Below are 19196 nucleotides of genomic sequence, written 5' to 3'. Positions count from 1 at the left end.
AGGTAGCACTTTACCACTAAGCCACATTCCCAGCCTTATATAAATAGACTTTATACTTTGTTTCACAGTAAAAAGAATGAAAACTAGAGAGTTCCAATATATCCCTAACTACCTTCAGTGTCAGTCACTATCGACAGCCCGCATCAGAATGGCACATGTGTTGTAATTGCTGAACCTACACTGACACACTATCATTACTTAAGTTCCACAGCTTACACTAGCGTTCAAGCTCAGTGTTTTATATTACATAGCCTTTGACAAATGGATAATGACATATGTCCGCCATCATACTATCATACCAGATTAGTTTCCCTGCTCCAAAAAATTGTCCCTGCTCCATTTATTTTTCCTTTCTTCATCCTTAACAGCTCTGGATTTAATAAACAAATTCAATGTCAAGAGGAAACAAGAGCATAATTATATTATTCTCTATTTTTTATCTTGCCCTTTGCACTACTGGGGATTGAAACTGGGGCCTTATACATGGCAGGCAAGCATTCTACTTACATACTCTCCTCTTTCTGAATCATATCTTGTCCTGTGGAAAGACTAGTTAATGGGAAAGAAGTCCTTAGATCTACGTGTGTACACATATGCATGTCAATAGGCAAAGGAAGAAACTGAGTATTGTGGAATGAATATATCCTGAAGTTCATAGTTTGAAATCCTGAGTATCTTGTTCTTTCTTTCTTCTTTCTTTCTTTTTTACCCTTTGGTTTATTCTCTTTTTTCACTGTTTTTGATATCTTTACCTTTTGTCTTGTATGTAAGTTTATCTGATTGGGGATGGGAAGGGGAATCACAGAAATGGTGGGACAAAGAGTGAACCAATTCAGCAGTGATACTCGCTAGATACTATATTGGAAATGAACATTATAACTTCAGGGAGAAGAGGCCCGGGGGAGGGGAGGGAAAGTGGGAGAAAATGAGGAGGGTAACACTGTTCAAACAGGTATTTCTTTTTGTACTCATTACCTGACTTATGTAACTGTAATCCCTCTGCACATCATCTTTACAATAAAATTTAAATTAAAAAAAAGAGTGTTTGGAGTTGGAGTCTTTCAAAAGTGATTAGGTCACCAGAGCAAGCCTCATGCTTGGGGTTAGAAAGAGACCTAAGAGAACTTTCTGTTTCCTTCTGTCATTCAAGGGCATGGGAAGAAGTTTGAAGTCTGCAACTTGGCTTTCACCAGAATCTGACCACTATGGCGCTGTGATCTTAGACTGCCTGGCCTTCAGAGATGTGAGTTTCTCACAGTTTTTCTTTTTAAATTTAATTTTATTGTCACAGTGATGTACAGAGGGATTACAGGTACATATGTAAGGTAGTGAGTACATTTCTTAACATTGTTACCCCCCCCATTTTCTCCCACTTTTCCTCCCCCCACCTCCCCACACAAGTTGTAAAGTTCATTTCCAACATAGTGTCTTGTGAGTACGTTCTTGCATTGGTTTGCCATTTGTCCTTTGTCTCACCATTTTGTTGTTCCCCTTCCCTTCCCCAATTCAGATAAATGTATGTGTAAGACACAGGGTACTGGCTGGGAATGTGGCTTAGTGGTAGAGTGCTTGCCTAGCATGCATGAAGACCTGGGTTTGATTCCTCAGTACCACAAAAACAGAAAAAGCTGGAAGTAGTGCTGTGACTCAAGTGGTAGAGTGCTAGCCTTGAGCAAAGGAAGCTCAGAGACAGTGCCCAGGCCCTGAATTCAAGTCTCAGGACTAGCAAAAAAAAAAAAAAAAAAGACACAGGGTACCAAAATCAAATACAGTGAAGTGACAATAGAAGTTTCTCATAGTTTTAAAGCCACTCTGTTTAGAGTAGTTTATTACTGTAGTAGTTTAGTCCCATTAAACAAATAGACTAGGTATGGTTGAAACTATGTGGACTTTGGGGCCAGACAGACTTAGATTCTTCTTCTGCCTTTACTTAAGCGGCCCTGAGACTGAGACTCCAGACAAATGGCCAAAATGCCTCTGAGTCATAGCTCTCTAATTTATAAAATGAGATAATGTCTTGGTCATTGTGATTCTGAAGTAAGATGAATATTTAAAGTGTATCACATGTAATATTTTCCTTCGGTGTAGGAATTGGGTAAACACAATTAAAGAAAAACAAAGCAAAAGGAAAACTATTGTTTTAGGACTGAAGGAATGGCTCAAGAGGTAGAGTGTCTGCCAAGCCAGCATGAGGCCTTCAGTTCAAACCCTACCACTAGAAAAAAAGAGAAAAGAATGGTTTTGTGTCTTAGAAATAGAAGTAGATGGACTGACAGTAAATTAATTAAGGCCATGGTATTTCAGTGACACAGGACCACAGACTTCCCATTGCCTAACAGAAGGTAGTCTCTACCTTGCTCATTTGTAGGCTATACAAGTTACCATATTCCTATTGGCAATGCCTGTTGCCAATAACAACCATCCACGAGTCAGCATTTAATCATACTCATGTACTACTCACTATAGTTCCAGGCCTCTTTCTTTAAAACTATGTATTCTTCCTTGGGAGTTAAAAGACAATTGTTGACATTTCAAACTGAGGAAACACATGGAGGGCATATGAAGTGGGGACACACTGCATGTTCTATATCTCGCTGTTTCAGAAATCTTCCCAGGCCTTTTGCAATTTATGTCTCCTTTTGATTCCACATGGCACCTTGTAGTGTGCACAAAGCAATTCTGAGAGTTAATTGTGGCTTGTTATTTCAGCAGGGTTCAGGAGAATGATGATAACCATCTGGAGTCATTCAGTGACATTTCACTGTCCTCGCTCAGACTCTCCTTTACAAAGCTCACCTCCCAGTGGCCCAGGGACACCTTCACCTCTGCCACCCCAACTCCCGTGGAATAACTTCTACCTTTGGCAGCCAATGATTGCTGTGCTCCTTGTTCTCTTATATTTGGACTTAGTCAAGAGTCCAGAATCTTTCAAAACCATGTCTAATGCTCAGATATACTAAGTGTTTTTCTCCTGTCCAAGAATACTTAAGGATAATTAGTCAATACATAGGTATTTTTTATCTGTCACAAAGAGGCTGTTCTAGAATAGAACACAAAATGCTCACAAAATGCTAATAATGTTTGTTCATTCTGGGTAGGGGAATACACAGCCATTTATATTATTCTTCATCCTCCTATTTCTTGAAACAGAACAAAAATAAAGCCATGCAGAACAATTTTTGGTGTTTTGTGTCTGAGCTTCTGCCTGTAGAAGTTGTCAGATGGGTTCACAAAGGGAGCAGCTACTCCTGCTGACACAGATCCTCTTGAGAGTGTGGGTTCAAGTTCACTGCAAGTATCAGTACAATTTAAACAACAGCATCTTCCTGTGTCATTCTTTTTAATGCAGGGAATTGGATTTTTCCCTTAAAATTAGTCCTTTACCAGCAGTGGACGGGTTGAAAGCACAGGCGCTGAGCAGTTAGTTCACTTCCATCTGGCATGGTCATGTGAACACTTCGGTTGGTTTGCTTTTTTAATGAAGGGATTTTTAATGAAGCAAGCTGTGAATTTAATAGATACCTTAAAACAGTTTCTTTGTAGCTAAGCTTTAAGTAACGAAGCAACTGCCAAATTAGCCGGCAGATCTGAGAAAAACTGAAGGCTGAGCAACTTCAAGATCAGGATTGCTGGGGTTCGATCATCAGAAATGTCATCTCAACTGCTGGAATGGATGTGGTCAGCAGCCCATGTGGAGAAGGTGGTTGGATGGAAGGTCAAGGAAATACTTGGCTGGCATCAAAGAATATTCAAGTGCAAGGTAAAATAACCTTTGTTTTCTTACCACTGTCCATGCAGGTACAGTGTCTCTTAGAGGCTCATCTCATTTGTGATTTTCTATCAGCCCTATCAGCCCTTGGAATATAGGGACAGTGAGATGATCAACTAGGTTTAGTCTAGAACACCTTGAAAGAAAGATGTTAGTAAAAAAAATTAACAGAAAACTCTTAAGATAGGTGTAATCCTTTAACCCCAGTAAATAGAGGGCAGGCAATGCAAGCCTGTGAAGGGAGTGAGGTGTGTATGTGTGGTCAAAAAGCAATGTCAGAGGGACTAGTATGTGTGCACACCACTGGAAGTACAGCATTCAAACTCCTTAGTATTAAAAAAGTATCAATCCAGGGCTGGGAATGTGGCATAGTGGTAGAGTGCTTGTCTAGCAAGCTTGAAGCCCTGGGTTTGATTCCTCAGTACCACATAAACAGAAAAAGCCAGAAGTATTGCTGTGGCTCAAATGGTAGAGTGCTATTCTTGAGCAAAAAGAGGCCAGGAACAGTGCTCAGGCCCTGAGTTCAAGCCCCAGGACTGGATTTAAAAAAGTATCAATCCAATAGAACTCGGCAATCACATACTATGACTTTAGATACCTTGCTCACTATTTGGAAGGACTGGTTGCTTCCTGTGAGAAACAGAATGGTGGCTTTTTCACTTGGGAACCTCTGCAAATCAGTTTATGTCCCATATGGTATAATTCCTAATTAGCCCACTGCTATAAGTGTTTGCTGATGAAAGTGAATGCTCTGAAAAAAAATGCTCATGCTTTTTACTGGACTGAATGTTAAAAACCAAATAAGAAACAACAGATGCTGGAGGGGATGTGGAGAAAGAGCAACCCTACTGCACTGCTGGTGGGAATATAAATTAGTACAACCACTCTGGTAAGCAGTCTGGAGGTTCCTCAAAAAACTCAGCATAGACACACCATATGACCCAGCCATACCACTCCTAGGAATCTGTCCTGAGCAACAGGATCCAGGATATGACAAGGACACCTGCAGATACATGTTTATGGCTGCACAGTTCACAATAACTAAGATATAGAAACAACCCGGATGCCCCACTACAGATGAATGGATCCAAAAAATATGGTACCTATATACAATGGAATTCTAAACAGCTATTAGAAATGATAAAATAATAGTATTTGCAGGGAAATGGACAGGCCTTTAACAAATAATGTTGAGCAAAACAAGCCCAGAACATAGAGAACAACGGTGCATGGTCTCCCTGATATGTGGATATTAGAAATAAATAACAAAGAGACACAACAAAGAAATCAGGACCCAAGGTACCATTTCACAGGGAGATTAGAAAACAAAGGATCAGCCTTGGGAGAAAGGCACCCAAAAGTGAAACACTAATTCACATGTACATAAAATCATATGTACACAATTTAATATACAGGCTGTAAAGAACACTAAAGATAAGGAAGCAAAAGACTTCTTCGTAATTAATCTTAGAGAAACTAAAGGACCCTATGCCCTTTACCTCACACAAGACATACACAGGTGCACATCTGGAAGAAGATGGGAGGAGGGCACAGAATGAATGGAAAATGGAAAATGGGGGGAAAATACAGTAAAAAGGGCCCAACAGCTGCAGTGGACACTGATGAGAACAAACCAAGCAGCTCAGGGGTCGGGGGGAGGGCGGGAGAGGAGGATTAGAGAAAAAGAAGGAGCAGATTACACTAAGCAAAACAAAAGATGTGCATGTGTGTGTGTGTGTGTGTGTGTGTGTGTGTGTGTGTGTGTGTGTGTGTGTGTATGTATATGTATATATCACCTGATCTGGAACGAATTGTTTTACAATTAATAACCATAGAGGATATAAGCATTGTAGACTAGAGTGACAATGTAGATTAAGGATAAGACTATTTGCTTGTTTGTTGGTTTGTTTTTGAAAAAATAATGAAGAAAGCAAGGGGACTAAGGTGAGGGATAGGGGGAGGAAAGGAGGGAGAAAAATGAGGAATGGGATAACAGGTATGACAAGAAATGTATGTGTATTCACTACCTTAAGCATGTAACTGTAACCCCTTTGTGCATCATCTTGACAATAAAAAAAAGAATATAAAAAAACCCCAAATAAGGTCCAAACAAACTATACGAAGGGTCCAATAGTATTCCCATCTAAGTGTGAGATACATATAGTATATGCCCAAGTCAATTTTGGAGCTAAATGGATCTATCAAAGAACAAGTGCTGAGGTACAAAGTGGTTTCTCTGTGTGGTTCTCCTTGCTCTGCACTGTTTCTCCCTGCTGTGTGGCTGGAGATTACATTGAATCCAAGGCACACTTTCAAATCCTTTTCCTTTAATGACATAGAAGAAAAAGATTTATAGATTAAAAAAAGTTTGAAAAAAATCCCTAATCCTCATCCCCCTAGTTTTACATCCTATTATTCTGGGTAACTGATATGTGTGAAAACACTTCTCAGTTTCAACTTAGGTAAACCTCTGCCTCACAGGGAATAGTTTAAGATTGTTCATACAATTCTTAGCTATGCCTAGGTAAAGGAAATAGGAATACAGAAACCTAATCACTTCCTTTGTGAAAAATTACCATGTCTCTCTGATCAGAGAAGAGCAGGCCTTAGGAAATTTTATTTTTCCCCATCACATTTCTACCACTTTCAGATTGTTTCATTTTAATCACAATGTTGTTGAGCTGATCTCTAACTTCATCATGAGCTCTCTGGGCAAGGCTGGACATGGCAGGTATGCATGTGTGCTAGGGGAGCCTCCCCACTAGAAACTGATGGGTTGGGGTCTCTGCACCTAGTAAGATGGGCCTCAGTGGTACATTGGTCAACCAGAACCGCAATCATGGCATAGACTAGAGTCCACATCTGGGCAACCAATCATGGTCCTTTTATTAGCTTGCTCTATTTTACCCTTTGTTATAAAAGAATGGTATCAGAGTTCACTGTACAGAGAGAAATGAGGAAACGAAAAATGAGCAGGAAGGAGACCATAAAACCACTCAGGCCAGTCATTCAGTGAATCCTTTTATGGTTAGTGGATCTCTATTTACTATGTGCTAGTGGGTCATTATTTTTGGGGGTAATCCATCTTACAAATTGCCTCTGGGCACATTTTCCATGCTGGCTTCATAAGAGAAGTGCTAGCTATGGAGGTATGCAGTGCTTATGTGTTACAACTGTCCTTCTTTTTGCTCTGTACATTGGGATGCTTCCCTTTCAATCTTTGCATGATTGGCCACAGACCTTATGAGATTTACATCAGCTCCACAATGGCAGAAATTCATCCACATTTGACTAAACTAGATGACTGCAATATATTTCTCTTGGGTTGAAACTGGTCCTGGTTTTATTGGTTCACATTGCAGCAAGAAAATATTTTAGGTATAAAATTTGCAATGCATCTAGAAAATGAGATTAAAAGACTAAGTCTGGCCATGTCACTAGGTAGGTGAGGCAGATAAATAGGTAGGTAGGTAAGCAGACAAACATACAAATATGCACACCACAAAATTAACTTATTGAGATATAAGTTACAGATAATACAATCAACTCATTTTAAGTATAGAATGAATTTCTTTGGCAGTGCTAGAGACTGAGCTAAAAAAAAATATCTAGGTACACCTCTATTACTGAGCTACTTCTCTAAGTCTCTCTCTCTCTCTCTCTCTCTCTGTGTGTGTGTGTGTGTGTGTGTGTGTGTGTGTGTGTGTGTGTGTGTGTTGCTATTTCTAGGGTTTGAAGTCAGGACCTCATGCTTGTTCAGCTTGCTTGCTCATGGCTGGTGCTCTACCTGCTTTTTGTTGGTTATTTTGAAGATGGCATCTCATTGCTTTTTCTGCCTGGGTTTGATCTCAGCCTCCTAAGTAGCTACAATTATAGTGAGCAACTGGTGTCTGGATAGAGTGTGTTGTTGTTGTTGTTGTTTTTAACATAAGAACTTTTAGCTTTATAGAGATGAAAAGATGTCATGCAAAGCAGAGCTTCTTGCTCACCTCCTTCTGAAGTGAAGTTCAGAAAAACTGAGCCAAGTGACACAGATGGCCACACAGATGGTCAGTAGCAAAGTAGGGAGGTGATCTCCAGTTAGGAGGTCCTAATAAAATCAGTGTGAATAGAAGAAAATCACCCTTGTGGTGGGAGGATGGGAGAAAGACTTCATACAGCAGCTTGTGTATGTAGAACAGCCCTGGTTCTGGACTGGTTGAAAGGACACTGGACTGCTGGCCGCAGAGGGAGGGATGGGATGAGGTGCTTTGGAGACAGGGTGTAAAGGCAGATTGAAGAGTTGTGTTGAAGGAAGGTCTGAGAGGGGTTACTGAAAAGTGCAAGTCTGAGGTGCTGAAGTAATTCCTACTAAAGTTAGCATCTATGTGATGACAAATAAAATTTACAAATGACTTTTAAAACTGCTTCCTCCAGCAACAAGAGCTGTTATTGTCACATCGATTTTAAAATTAAATGCTATGGAATTTTTCTGCTTTAATGAGAAGGCTGAGCCAACTAGTAAACAAAGTAATGATTAAAGCAATTAAAAGAGTAGAAATGAGAAATAAAGTTCCTCCTAATCCTTAACCCAAACAGGCAGATTTGGTGGATAGTAGATGGGCAAAAAAGAAAAAAGAAAAAGAAAAGATGCTTGTTTATCCCAAAGTAATATTATTGAAGAGCACTGCTCACTATGAATAAGCCTGTCCTTTGTTAAGAGGTGAAAAGTCAATTAGTAATGTCATTTGTTTAAAAATCTGCCCACATCTGGTTCTCGTTTGTCCTCCAGCTGAGAAACCAAAGACAACTTTTTATTGCTTGTGGTCAAACAGTAAGTTCATTTCGCCCTAGGACGATCAAACAACCAGCCTCTCTCTGCTTGAGAAAAGTTGCCTTTCACTTTCAACTTGTTCAATCATCATTAACTCGGAAAATTGTCACATTCCATTTGTGCAATGAAAACTTCACCAGTGGTGACTGTTTGGGTGAAGTTTGTGTCAGCAAGGCCCTAAATCTTGTAGAGCACCTCACATATTCTCAAGGTCATTTGCTCTGTTTCTTGGTTTAATAACAATTGCCTGAGACTCTGGAGACTGTCTGTGACCAGACACTGGCAGCTTTGAAGAAGCCTCTGCGTGTAGGTATGTTGCCTTGTCTACAATCAGAAAGGTTTACCCAGTGATTTGACACATACATGTTATTAGAAAAACCAAGGTGTGTGTACACATGTATGCATATGCACAGGCATGAATAGTCCACTCCTTTTTGTTACCTATTATGTGTATATACAAGGGATTTTTACTGAGCCCAAATGAAAATTTTCTTGTTTCAGAAGATAGCAGTAAAGAAAACTAGTGGATAAAATTGATTCAAGGGCAGAATTTCCTTACTCTGGGAAGCCAGCTCCCTTAAGGGAAGCTGCATTATCAAATTGGGGAGATTCCAAGATGTTTCTGGAAAGAAGGAGGCTCCCTTTTACTTTTGCCATTGCATTGAGCTTGAGAAATTATCTCATTTGTTTGTTAGTTCATTAAATTTCCCCTTCTCAAGAGGGGGTCTGAAATGTTAAATCCCAGTAATTCTGGCCCATGGCCACATTCCTGACAGGCACTTTAAAAATATGAATTTTTAAAAGTAAATGTCAAAAAAAGTAGATGTCAGTGGCAACATGGCTAAATTAAGATTACTTGATCCAGAGTCTTAAGTATAGAGTTTGCGGGGATAAGTCAAATAAATTTTGTGCCATTTGGCAAGTAAGTCATAGCTAAAACAAGCTCTAATTTGAAGTTCTGATTCAATCTTCAAGGTCAAAACCAAGAGAATGTATACACAGAATGCTCCAGAGCTGTCAGTGCCTTGGGACCAACACACTTATTAATTGGTATCCAAGGTTTTTTTGATTTCTAGTTCCAGTCCTAACTGTAGGTATCCCTGGGGCAGCTGCTGGAATATGGATATAATTTACAAGTCTGGATTACATGCACAGTGTCTTACTTAATCCCTTTCTAATAGCTCTACCCCATAATATGTTAAAATATTTATTTGTTTATTTATTTATTTTTATCAGTATCCAGTTTTGAATTGACTAGTAAAAGTTGAAGGTAGAAGAAAGGGAAGAAAGAGTCTGATACTCTCCTCCCCCAATTCTTTTTTTTTTTTTTTTTTTTTTGGCCAGTCCTGGGCCTTGGACTCAGGGCCTGAGCACTGTCCCTGGCTTCTTCCCGCTCAAGGCTAGCACTCCGCCACTTGAGCCACAGCGCCGCTTCTGGCCGTTTTCTGTATATGTGGTGCTGGGGAATCGAACCTAGGGCCTCGTGTATCCGAGGCAGGCACTCTTGCCACTAGGCTATATCCCCAGCCCTCCCCCAATTCTTTTGATTAATACCACAGTAGATCTTGGATCTAAAGATGAATTCTGTGTCTCTTGAAACACACACACATACATAAACTCTTTCCTGGGAAATTTTTCACAACTAATCTCAGCTAATTCTAGCTGCTCTCTAAATTCAAATTCCTTTTTCAAGAATCTGTGTGTGTGTGTGTGTGTGTGTGTGTGTGTGTGTGTGTGTGTGTGTATGTGTGTGCATACGCACCTGGGTACTATCTTTGAGCTTTTTTCCTCCAAGTTAGTGCTCTATCACCTGAGCCACAGCTCAAGCTATGGCTTGAGGTGCTTGGCTGTCCTGCAATTTTAATGATTGAGTAGAGAGACTGCCTTTTCAAAAAAATATAAAATTTTATTGTTAAAATTAGGGTATTGTACAGAAGGGTTACTGACAGGGTTACTAACACACTTACTGCCTTACTGCCCTACTATGTAACGGTACCCTTTTTGCACAACACCTTGTCAAAAAAATTTGTGTTCAATAAATAAATAAATTAAATTAAAAAAAAGAAAAGAAATTCCAGCCAGGTGCCAGTGGCTCATACTTGTAATCCTAGCTACTCAGGAGGCTGAGATCTAAGGACTGTGTTCAAAGCCAGCCTGGGCAGGAAAGTCTATGAGACTCTTATCTTCAACTAGACACCAGAAAACTGGAAGTGGCACTGTATTTCAAAGTGGTAGAGTGCTAGCCTTGAGAGAAAAAGCTCAGGGGTAGTGCCCAGGCCCTGAGTTCAACCCCCATAACAGACAGACAGACAGACAGACAGACAGAAAGAAAGAAAGAAAGAAAGAAAGAAAGAAAGAAAGAAAGAAAGAAAGAAAGAAAGAAAGAAAGAGAGAGAGAGAAAGAAAGAATGGAGGGAGGGGAGGGAGGGAGAAGGAAGGAAGGAAGGAAGGAAGGAAGGAAGGAAGGAAGGAAGGAAGGAAGGAAGAAAGGAAGCAAGGAAGGAAGGAAAGAAGGAAGGAAGGGAAAGAAAGAAAAAAGATAAAGAAAGAAAGATGCCTGCTACTCGCCAGTGGCTCACACCTCTAATCCTAGCTACTCAGGAGGCTGAGAGCTGATGATCATGGTTTGAAGTCAGCCTGGGCAGGAAAAGTCCATGAGACTTTTTTTCTCCAATTAATCACCAAAAAGTCAGAAGTGGAGCTGTGGCTCAAGCAGTAGAGTGCTGGCCATGAGCAAAATGGCTCAGGGATATGGCCCAGGCCCTTAGTTCAAGTCCCAGGACTGGCACCACACAGACACAGACACACACAGACACACACACAGACACACATACACACATTCTTGAAAAAGGAATTTGAATTTCGAGATTAGCTGGAAAGGGGTTGTAAATAATTTCCCAGGAAAGAGTTTTTATTTAACACTGTGTATATGTCCTGAATTATTCTGTTTTATTTTAAATTACAGTAATTTAAAGAGGTAGGTAACTTATCCATGGTTACAGAACCCAAGAAGTCTGGGTCAAAACTCCACTGTACTATACAGCCATATTTTCTCATGGAAACCTCTTAGGAAATGCAGCCTAAATGTGCCCATTTGTCTATGGCTCCAAAATGGTATGCAGATAGACCATATCTCCAAACTTCCTTTTTATCTTAAGCTGGTTTCTTTTAATTTCTTGTCTCCCCCTTTATGGAGGTGAGTTACCCTCTGTCGCTTTGCTTCCAAGTGAGCTAGTTGGTGATCTCTCTTTCTTTATGTCTCTCTCTCTGTCTCTCTTTCTCTCTCTCTGCCCCCTGCATCTCTCTCTCTCTCATACACATACACTCACTCACTCACTGACACTTTAAAGAGCCATTACTGTGCCTCAGTGACACTGTGCAGGGTTTTCAGGGTGTGTGTGACCCAGACATAGAAGCCGACATTATTTGCTCATTACAGCTAAGTATGCAGAACACACCCCACTTACTGACCTCTACTAATGGTCTGGGTTTTCGCTCAACTGCAAACCTGAAGTGGCAGAGTTCACAGTAGCTGGTGTTTGAGGAGGACAACCAATGCTCCAGACAGCTCCGATGAATGGTCCCCAAGGTCCCAGTACATTCACATGGAGAAAGCAAGTCCTCTTGGCTGCTGCCCTCATGGCAGATTCTGCACATCGGCCGGTCATTGAAGGGGCTGCAAGAGAAGGAGGGGCATCTGCTTGTCACTGGGCTGTGACCCACTGCCATGTGGAAGGCCTCTGTCTCTGTTTCCTTTGGGCTCTCCCCAATGCTAGTGTTCAGAATAGATGCTTGCTTTAATTTAAGGCCCTTTAGATGTTTACACTGGACTTTAGACACGAGGCTGGTGACTCTGGATACATCAGGGCACTTGGGCCATCTACTTTATCTATATGAAGAAATAAGGGGTATCCAGATGTGGCCCAGGGACAAAAGATAAGTTAAAATGAGCATTTTTGTTTTGGTACTGGTCCTGGCATTTGAACTCTGGTCCTGAGTGCTGTTGTGGAGCTGTTATGCTCAAGGCTAGCATGCTTCCAGAGCCACAGCTCCACCTTGGCTTTTTTGTGGTTAATTGGAGATAAGAGTCTCACAGATTTTCCTGCCTGGATTGTCTTTGAACCGTGATCTTCAGATTCCTGAGTAGCTAGGATTACAGGTATGAATCACCAGTACCTGACTTGCAATGTGTTGTTTACCTTGAACATATGTAAAGTTTAGGTAAACTACCAATAAAAAAATAGAAGTTGTTCTTTATTATTAAGAATAGAAGTTCTAGGGCTGGGGATATAGCCTAGTGGCAAGAGTGCCTGCCTTGGATACACGAGGCCCTAGGTTCAATTCCCCAGCACCACATATACAGAAAACGGCCAGAAGCGGCGCTGTGGCTCAAGTGGCAGAGTGCTAGCCTTGAGCGGGAAGAAGACAGGGACAGTGCTCAGGCCCTGAGTCCAAGGCCCAGGACTGGCCAATAAAAAAAAAAAAAAAAGAAGAATAGAAGTTCTAGCTAGGTGCCAGTGGCTCATGCTTATAATCCTAGCTACTCAGGAAGAGGCTGAGATCTGAGGATTGTGGTTTGAAGCCAGTCTGAGCAAAAAAGTTCAGAGACTCTTATCTCCAATAAAGGACTCAGAAAAAGCTGGAAGTGGTGCTGTGGCTCAAGTAGGAAAATGCCATCCTTGCGCACAAAGAGGTTAGGGGATAGAGCCCAAGCCCTGAGTTCAAGCCCCAGGACTGGCAAAGAAAAGAAAAAGGATGCAAGCTCATTTGAAAGGAGACCAATTGTACTTTCTAGACAAATTGTATCCTTTGAACTAGATAGTGCACATGTATACCTAAAGGTTCCTTTCATTTCTCATTTCAGTACCGTGGAGAATGAGAGCAAGAGCTTGAACCCAGCAACCAGCCCTGAAGCCACCACACAGAACTGCAGACAGCCAGGCACAAAGCTGAGACCTTTGAGCTTTTGGAAGTGCTTTCTAGGATGCTAAAGAGACTATATTGAAAATGAGAAGTGAATTTGCACCACTCTAGTCTTACTTTGTTTAGAGTTCTTATATTGAAAAATAATAATTCCTGTTCATTAATAAAGGCAGACAGTATAACTAATAGTTTCCAGTGCAGGCTCTGCCACCCACTGCCTGAGCTCATATCCCACTCTGAGGCTTATTTGCCAGCTAACTTTGGGTAAGTAACTTCATCTCCTGTACCTTCAGTCCCCTAATTTCTAAAATGAGCACAAAGAATGATGCCTTCCCTATTATGATTGTGAGGATGAGAAAAGATATTTCAGATCAGAAGTTTAGAATAGGGATCATCACGTATCACATACCTTGTTAATGGTAGCTAGTGTCACTTGTGGAAAATCTCAGATCAGGGAAGGTCATATAATACAAACATCACCACATAAAGTCCATGGCCCATGGAGGGATCAAACTGAGATGATCTTCCCTCTCATTGGCTTCTGTAGCTTTTAGAAGGCTGTCCTCCTCTTGACCCATATCTTTCCATGTTCCTTGTATTATTCTTTGCTGAACATTGTGTGTGTGTGTGTGTGTGTGTGTGTGTGTGTGTGTGTTGGTCCTGGTGTATGAACTCAGGGCATGGGCATTATCCCTGAGCTTCTTTTGCTCAAGGCTAGCAGTGTACCACTTGACCCACAGCTCCACTTCTAGCTTTACTGGTAGTTTATTGGACATAAGGGTCTCACAGTTTTTCTTGTCAGGGCTGGCTTCAAACCATGACCCTCAGCTCTCAGCCTCCTGAGTAGCTAGGAATATAGGTGTGAGCCACCGGTGCCCAACAGAATAGGTTCTAAAAGTGTGATCATGACAACCTTAAGACCATCCTTCTCACACTCCTACCCCTTTTTCTCTTCATCTCCCCCAAGGATGACAGTGAGTTAGGTCCTTGACCCATCACTTTCTTTAACACTGTCTATGATCCACGTGGAAACAGCCATGGATAAGCTGCTGCTTCCCAGAGGCCATCTAGAATGATCCTCAGATTCAGTGAAGGTTAGAATGGAATTAACATAAAGGATTTCCCTCTCACTTGTCCCCAAAGATCCACTCATGCTCAGTGAGGGGAAAGAAATGTGACAGAGGTGACTTTTTTCCTCTGGGCCTTCTTCATTTGCTTTGAGCCAAACACGTATATGAGAAAATCTGCAATATTATGTTGCACATTACTATGTAGTAGGAGAGCCAGTAAAAAAAATGTCTAATAGATAGACAGACATTGACTCAGTTCAACCCAGCCTGGCCTTCCTGATCATCCAAGGTGATTGATGGCTGCTAGGGTAGTTGGTGTACATCCAGTCATCCAGTCTCACAATGGTGCTTACCACTTCATTGTGTTCTAAGTCCTAATGGTGAGAAGTTCTCTAAGAAGTGATATATATCACATTTTTATTTTTTTCTTCTATGGAATCCACATGAATATTAAATAGCATACATATAGACAATATTTACAGTATGAATGGATAGGATTCCATGTCTGAGGACCATAATGTTCAGTCTGATGCTGCTACAGTCTTGGCTGCAGGCACATGTGGGGAATCTGTGAGCCTATGTCTGTACAACAGCAATTAACTGACCACTCACACTTAGGCAAGTGGTCAAGGTATGGATAAGTGTTCCTTTTTCAGGGCCAGAAGTGTCAGCACTGATACTTAGGGGAAGTCAGGTGGAGATAACAAAATTTTAAATTCATAGGTCAAAAGTCCCATTTACTAATTCTGGAAGAAAGCTGGAGAAGACAAGGAACAATTATTAGCTTGGCAGCTTACAGATCCCAATCTACTACTGGGCCACGGTGACATAAGAGATGACTCCCAGGAACCAAGTGCCACCTTGGTAAGTGGCCTCTAAGCTGTGCAGAGCTTTCATTCATCTCTGCATTGCTCATCACAGAGAAGAACAAGCTGAGGAAGTTTTGGCAATTACTTCCCAGGTTGGAGTATATGTGAAAGCTATAGATGGGAGCCACAGAAGGTGAAGGAAGGGACAACAGAAGCTGCCTTCTATGAAAGGAGATTTGCCTAGGGAGGGAGGAGCCCCAGCAGTGCATTCACTGAGTGGTGCTGAGCAACATGCACACTAGAATGTTACTTCAAAAGTTCTGCCACCAATCCAATCACTTTGGCTTAGTTGTCTGAATGCAGGTGCCTTCTTCATTCTAGTCTAACAAAGGGCTACTTTTGTTAGCTACTGGAGACAAGAGTGTTATTACCATAGTAAGTCACAGTAACAAATGTAAAGCAAGCAACCCCATATCTTGTGAGATCCTTAGCCAAATGGCTTTCTGCAAATGTGACTTCAAGCAAAATACTCCACAATGTGAATTTAGCTTATGTCTTGTTGCTAAAGAAATGGTGATGACAAAACCTATGTACTCTTTCTTCCCCCAGAACCTTCTCTCATTTGACACAAAGACCTGAGCACTAATTGAATTCCCTTTAGCATTTTCCATCTGACAAATAGTTCTCTGGATCAATTATAGATTCATTTGTTGCAAATGTGGTACTACCTCTGGGTGGCAAGAGTCCGCACTACTGTTGACAGCAACTGCCCGTCCTTGGCTGAAACTTGCATGACATACTGTGGCTGCCCATTCACTAGGCTGCCACAATCCTCCACAGTCTTCACCACAGGCACAGCTGAGCTTGTGCAGTCTGGCAGGACTTCAGGCAGGTGACTGCAGCGGCTGGTTGTCATGGCAACAGACAGCAATTACTCGCTAATGGCTTCTACATTCATAGAGGATTTCCATCTAAGAGAGATCAGAAAATAGTTTACTTGGGTAGGGTGGTTAATAGAAAGAGGAGAATAACAGGCCACTAACATTATGATGTTATTATTTAATAAAAAATATTGGGGTATCTCAGATGTATCACATTATCTTATTTACTACAAGTATGCATGCACATGCCTGTCCTTCACAGGTGCCTGTACTTATGCACCCCACAAGAAACAGAGGATGTGATTATGAACAGATAGCAGGAACTGCTGTTTGTAAGAATTCAGAAGCCCTGCTTTCTAAGGATGGAATGACGGCTCTGAAGCCTAAATCTAAAGAGAAGACAGCAGTTCTCTCTTGCCGCACCAGAGAAGCAATGAGTCTTTGTTGACATTCTGTGAGTTACTTACATCATTATTAAAAGTTTCAAACTATTTTTTCTTGTAAGCAACTTACTCTCCATGTGGCTTCATTCTGACACACTAAGATTACACACACACACACACACACACACACACACACAGTAGTAAAAATACAAGGAATAGGCCAAGTAAAATATTCTAGAGAAAATCTACCAAATATGTATCAATCAATTACTGTCCCACCTTTCTGAATTTTGCCCTGTGTTCCATAGTGCAATTACTACTGAATACCTCTTGAAAAAAATCTTCCTTTAGGGGCTGGGGATATGGCCTAGTGGCAAGAGAGCTTGCCTCGTATACATGAGGCCCTGGGTTCAATTCCCCAGCACCACATATACAGAAAACGGCCAGAAGCGGCGCTGTGGCTCAAGTGGCAGAGTGCTAGCCTTGAGCAAAAAGAAGCCAGGGACAGTGCTCAGGCCCTGAGTCCAAGCCCCAGGACAGGCCAAAAAAACAAAAAAAAAAAAAACAAAAAAAATCTTCCTTTAAAAAGTTAACCCCCCTCCCCCGCCCCAGGGCTGGGAATATGGCCTAGTGTACACATGAAGCCCTGGGTTCGATTCCTCAGCACCACATATATAGAAAATGGCCAGAAGTGGGGCTGTGGCTCAAGTGGTAGAGTGCTAGCCTTGAGCAAAAAGAAGCCAGGGACAGTGCTCAGGCCCTGAGTTCAAGGCCCTGAACTGGCCAAAAAAAAAAAAAAGAACCCAAAAAGTTAACCCCTATCTTTCATAATTACCCACAAAATGACCTGTTACTGGGGTTTGAACTCAGGGCTTTGCCCTTGTTAAGCAGGTGCTCTAACACCTAGCCACACACCCAATCCAATTTTTTCAAATGGATATTAAAACAAATACAGTGGCATTAATTTTTCTGTTGGTTTGTATACTAGCTAAAAATACAAGAGTACTCACATTATCATAAGGAAACATGAAAGAGAATGTTAGAAAGTGATGAATAAAATCTCTATCACCAATTACAAATAATCTATTATTATTGATTATGACCTTAGCATCCCTGATAAACTCTATCATACAAACTTTAAAGAACTCTGCTATTGATCTGTGTGGTACATGGGTAGTTAGTGACCTCAAATGTGAAGCATTAGGACCCCACTGTATCCAGCAGTAGGTAAGTCACTGTGTGATGCATAAGACATAAAGGCTTTTGAAGAAACTTATGTCCACAGGTGAGATCCCAGAGCCCTCGGGTTCTTTCTACCAGTCTTCTCACCTCAAGCTCCACAGGGCAAGGTAGGCAGTGTTAGGATTAGCTGGAAGGCTATTAGACTGAATTCATGTGAATAAGCAGCCTGGATAGTAAATACCCCAGTCAACCTGAATAGAAAAAACCTTGTCTTCCCCTACTTGCCACTCCAAGATGATATTTGGGATTTCTCATTTATTTCTTCCCACGTATTTGTCTCTACTTATTACATTTGACTTGATTAATAATGGTCTGGAGGGCTGGGGATGTGCTTAGCGATAGAGTACTTGCCTAGCATGCACAAAGCCCTGGGTTCGATTCCTCAGCACCACATGAACAGAAAAAGCTGCAAGTGGCACTGTGGCTCAAGAGGTAGAGTGCTAGCCTTGAGCAAAGAGAAGCCAGGGACAGTGCTTAGGCCCTGAGTCCAAGTCACAGGACTGGCAAAAAAAAAAAAAAATAATGGTCTGGAAAACAGGACAACTTCTGTTATGATATACATCAAATGGGCATTCTCAGTTCAGTACTTTTCAAGCCAGTGTTTCCAGGTGAACTTGAGTGCACAGTTTCCCTCTTCACAAGCACATGCTGAACTGCATGCTATCCTGAGACAAGTGAATGCGGTCATCATCCCCTCCTTGCTGCAGAGATATGTAGCCGGTCTGCATCCAGAAGCATCTTTCTCCCACATGCTTTGTGGCCACAAGTCCACACAGATTGGGCAATGTCTCCACCAGTAGCCCTCTGGAATGGAGAGACCTGTGCTTACGAACCTCAGCGACGTCATGAGACACACATCACAGGAGAGGGCTCTTCCATCCATGCCACTTCACTACACCAGTACTGAATATTCAGAGAAACACATCTACAGAGGTATAACTGGTACACAGGGTACAGTTTTGTTTTTTAAGCAGGATCTGTTGCTTTATTGTATGTTACAAGTGCAAGAAATGAACATTATAGAGAGAAAACAATAAAACCCAATGAGATAATCACAATATATTTTTTGGGGGATTGATTAAAAACTGTTTTTTGGGCAGAATTGGGAGGGTAGAGTTTGTAGCTAGGATCAGTCTTTTTTCTTTTTTTTAAACTGAGTGATAGTAGCTCTCAAGCCAGGGTACAAAAGGATTATTAAGAGATGATCCTCTTCTAAAACTGTGTAAGTCCCTCCTCCAGCCTACGCTTACAAAACCCCATTGACATGATTTTAAATTCTCATAATGCCTCCCAGCCACAAAGTGCA

General features: G+C 41.4%; 1 protein-coding gene across 1 annotated transcript in view; it reads right to left on the bottom strand.

Annotated features, from left to right (window-relative positions):
• Window positions 1–19196, bottom strand: part of Marchf3 (membrane associated ring-CH-type finger 3) — a 116009-nt gene that overhangs the window by 30227 nt on the left and 66586 nt on the right. The window contains exons 2-3 of the mRNA XM_048357677.1: window positions 16113–16355; window positions 12054–12258 (exon numbers count right to left, since the gene is read on the bottom strand). Coding sequence (XP_048213634.1) covers window positions 12054–12258; window positions 16113–16300 — 393 coding nt within the window. The 5' untranslated portion in view covers window positions 16301–16355. The remainder of the gene's footprint in view (window positions 1–12053; window positions 12259–16112; window positions 16356–19196) is intronic.

The sequence above is a fragment of the Perognathus longimembris genome, chromosome 11, assembly GCF_023159225.1.
Source record: "Perognathus longimembris pacificus isolate PPM17 chromosome 11, ASM2315922v1, whole genome shotgun sequence".
Taxonomy (NCBI): Eukaryota; Metazoa; Chordata; class Mammalia; order Rodentia; family Heteromyidae; genus Perognathus; species Perognathus longimembris.
The sequence above is the reverse complement of the archived record's forward strand: the minus strand, read 5'-3'. Positions and strand labels throughout refer to the sequence as shown.